Here is a 4,065-nt window from a genome sequence, read left to right as displayed (position 1 = left end):
ATGTAATTTGTGTCGGGTGTCTGCTCAACCACAGGTTTCATTGTTATAGTTCTAGAGGTAGTTAGTATTAACAAGAGAATCCCCTAACGCCAAAGAAACTAGTCTTGTATGCATGTGCTATGGTATAACGTTATTCTAATAAATAGTTCGTCAGTTAAATTGTTAAATTTATTATAAATGATTGTCAATGAAATTGACGGGGTTTATAATAAGACAAACTGCTCCATCGCATTTGTATTACTGTAGTTTGGTTGTCTTGTCACAGGTAAGTACCTACGATATACAAACCATATAACATAGTATGCAACGCTTTTATTTCATATCTAACTCAGTTGTATTCTGCACGTGATATCTTACATTCAGTACTTCCGCTCATGCGCACTACATGCTACTTCCGTTTGAGAAGCAAGCCTCGTTTTAGTTACATGCGTTTACATTCAGTAATGGGAAATGAATGTAATAACACGTGACCAATTCAGCTGATCAGAATGCAGGAATTTCAATGAACACAACATAAATTTAATTATAAATGTATGAAGTCAAACATAACCCCATGGTTTCAAATATGTCGAGGTAAAACACCTTCATTAATACCAAGCCATGTCAGTTTCGTGTCGGACGATAACCCAAGTGTTGGAGATCTAAGACGATTTCACAACAGTAAAGTCACGGAACACGAATACGTGGCTAAGCTACCTTTAGACTCTTTTTGATGTTAGGGGCTTAAAAAAAGGCTCCCTCCATAGCAAAGTGAATCCTTTCTACCTGAACTTGTTCATTTATGGAATGCTTGGGGGATTGAATTGTTCCAATATCATCAAGATTTCAGAAAGTGAATACCCTAGGACAGTTTCGAAATTATTAACGTTGGTTCTCATCACTAACCGATTGTTTTATAATTGATTCCACTTGGCTGCAGCGATTTATAATGCAGAAAAAATGATATATATTTTAATAAAAAAAAGTTATCCGTGAATATCCAAAGGTCACAATAATATAGCCTGATGATTCTATGTATATTTTGTATCGTTATAATGTAATGCACACAGTGATTGAGTGAGTATGGTTTTACGCCGCCTTTAGCAATATTCCAGCAATATCACGGCGGGGGGCACCAGAAATGGGCTTCACACATTGTACCCATGTCGGGAATCGAACCCGGGTCTTCGGTGCGACGAGCGAACGCTTTAACCACTAGGCTACCCGACCGCCCCTGTAATGCACACAGCATTGTATTTAGTAACATAAGCAAGTTGAGGCCTTCAGTCGTCCAAGACTCGCCTCGATTATGATTCTTTGTTTGTCAGCACACATGATTGAGGATTTCACCATTGTGATCAACATAAGATGACATCCTTTGGTTTAACTGAAAAAATGTTGAAAGTGACCATAAAACCAACCCATTCCCTACCTTAATGCTTTAAAACAAACTTCTCGGATTTATCAGGCATCTGACAAACACACAAACACAAAAGTCATGACATTGATATTTAATGCCACTCAACAAGATTAGATGCGAAGGAGACACACGTAGTCAGTGAGAAAATCAAGCATCGCTCGTCCAGCCTCATCCAGGACGTCAGTCTCAGCATTGACTCTGTTCAGTTCCTGAACCGCTCCCGGCAATGTCTGGCTATATGCAGCTGCTCTGTCGAGGAAACCGGCCCGGGAATGGAAGGTGATGAGACCAGCTGAGACATAAGCAGCATGAAGAGACTTGTCGTAGTTCCGAGGCTCAAGTCTGAGAGCAGACATTGCTTTGACTTTTGAAAGGCGGGAAACATCCTTGTAGCCACCGTGGACGAGGTCAGCATAGAACAAACTGGTATGGATGAACTCATGAACTATTTTTTCTGTCATGAAAGACACTGTCCAATCTTGTCGTGGATCCAACCATATAAGCCCTAAAGCAGAGTTGACCGTCCCACTTGTGAACATGTCAGCTTCGTCTTTGAAGAAAGCAATGCAAGAAACCATTTGAACCATGGCGCTATACAGCTCCGTGTGCGTCTTGTTAATTACGTCCAGTGCCTCGTTGGCTAACAGTTTTATCTTTTCTTGTTCATCCTTAGTGTAGAGGTGTTTCCTTGCTTTCGTGTAGGACCTTGAATATGGTACAAGCTTGGATCGGTTCAGTCCTTCAACGACATCTTCTTCCTCAAAGATGAACATTATCTGATTTCCCTTCACAGGGAGACGTATGCCTTGAAAATTTTCAAGTTCCTCAAAGAACTTTTCTTTTAAAGTCTCGTTATTAGTGAACATTTTCTTAGTCAAACCATAAGCAGCCAGACGTTGATTCATTGTATTCATATCGAACCGAAAGGGCCAGAACAGATTCATAAAAACGGGGGTCAACCCGAGCAAAGATAAGTCTGCATCATCAGTTGACATCGGTGCCTTGTCTGTTTCGGCACAATCGCCAGGTAACATGTTTAAAACATCGTTCCATGACTTGAAGAAAGAATCAATGCCGTTACTCATCTTTTGTAGAAGATCTGAAGCTTCATGAAACCATGCCATAATGTCAGGGTTCAGTTCATTTGGACGTTCCCTTTTCCCCAAAATAGATACCAATGGGCTAAACGTTATACTATCGGTTTTGAAATTTGATAAACTTTGAGATATCACGGCTCTAACCGGTTCCATAAACGTAGCATACTGTGCTGTTCGCTTTGAAACATGTTCAGCTATCCATTTGCTAATTTTCAGTGTTTGGAACTGCTCTTCATAGACTCCTTTGAAATTTTCGACCATGTAACTCTTGAAATATTCTTTCATGTTGTCCTGCTAAGTACTCTCGAATCCATGTTTGGTTTGCTTCGAGAGATTACCAGTGATGAACGTTGACAACGACAGAAGGAATAGTAGAGTTCTGAGTTCCATACCTACCGGAAAAAAATGCGTTTCTAATTACTTACATTTATGTCAATAAAATGATAAACAAGAATCAGTTTTGAGTTACAATAAAGGGTAAATGAGTTACAGTAAAGAGAAATGTTGCAACTATATCACACCGATTTGTAAATACTAGCATCTTGACAAAGCAACCCAGTTTTATGTAATAGGCACATGTCATTATTCACCTGATTTGACAACCACATCACCGCGGAAATAAGGCGTTCTGCTCCAAATTTAATATAACGCCATCAATGATACAGGAAGTGTAGCTCTACATTGAAAACAGTCAGTTATCCCCCGATTCATTTGAAGCCGACGGCGTGTGGAGATGTGATTTGTCAAAAACATGTGAAAACAAACCATCGTGTTTATAGACTTTGAAATGTAATGGATAATGAACTTTTCTAAATTTGACGTATCTGTTACAAACATTTGACCTGAACCATATGTTTCCAGGTTTGTTCAGGTTATCAATAGACTTTACTTTAATCTGAGACGTGATTCAAAGCGGTGATAAATATAAAACGTCAACAACACAGAATAATCAGTCAGTGAGTGAGTGAGTGAGTTGTGTTTAACGCCGCTTTTAACAGTATTCCAGTTATATCACGGCGTGTCAGCTTAATGTGGCAGGATATCCCCAAATGATACAGGTGTTAGACGTTTACCACTTCGGTGAAACCCACGAGCACGGGTATGGTGCTGACAAACCCAGAAACATAAGCGAGACGAACCGTGATTCAAACCCACAGTCATAGGTTTCTGGCGTGTCCAAGGGACGCAACTCTGCACAGCGAATCGCGGCGCCTGAGACGACTGGGCCACTTGTGTCCCCAATTATCTGTCGAAACAGATTAGGCACAGTGGATTCCTACACGTAACGTTTTTGTGTGGTTATGAGACATATACTTACTTGAAGTCTGGAAACTGTGCCTGACGGCCTACAGACATCCTCATGGATATATGTATATATATATATACACTCGAAGTACCGATAATGATCGCCTTTTACGTCGTGTTGATAAACAACCGTCATATTTCCCATACAGATAAGTTCTTTCCAACTTCTTTAAGGATATAAACAGAAAACTTAGATACAAATTAAAAATCATCAGATAAGCATATTGTGGAAGAGACATGGTCACGATCTATGTCGGTTCGTGG

The 4,065-nt window shown here is 39.9% G+C and overlaps 1 protein-coding gene across 1 annotated transcript; it reads right to left on the bottom strand.

The window, feature by feature from the left end:
- Positions 1–1,502: 1,502 nt before the first annotated feature.
- Positions 1,503–3,857, bottom strand: LOC124141598. Its single transcript, XM_048396685.1, has 2 exons — positions 3,815–3,857; positions 1,503–2,888 (listed from the first exon to the last, which is right to left on the bottom strand). Exon 2 carries the CDS (start codon positions 2,779–2,781, stop codon positions 1,510–1,512), a length of 1,272 nt encoding a protein of 423 aa, XP_048252642.1. The 5' UTR covers positions 2,782–2,888; positions 3,815–3,857; the 3' UTR covers positions 1,503–1,509.
- Between the last annotated feature and the right edge of the window lie 208 nt (positions 3,858–4,065).

Source organism: Haliotis rufescens, unplaced genomic scaffold (assembly GCF_023055435.1).
Source record: "Haliotis rufescens isolate VD_foot unplaced genomic scaffold, xgHalRufe1.0.p SCAF_16, whole genome shotgun sequence".
NCBI classification, from domain to species: Eukaryota; Metazoa; Mollusca; class Gastropoda; order Lepetellida; family Haliotidae; genus Haliotis; species Haliotis rufescens.
Note: the sequence above shows the minus strand (reverse complement) of the source record. Positions and strands in the feature narration are given on the sequence as shown.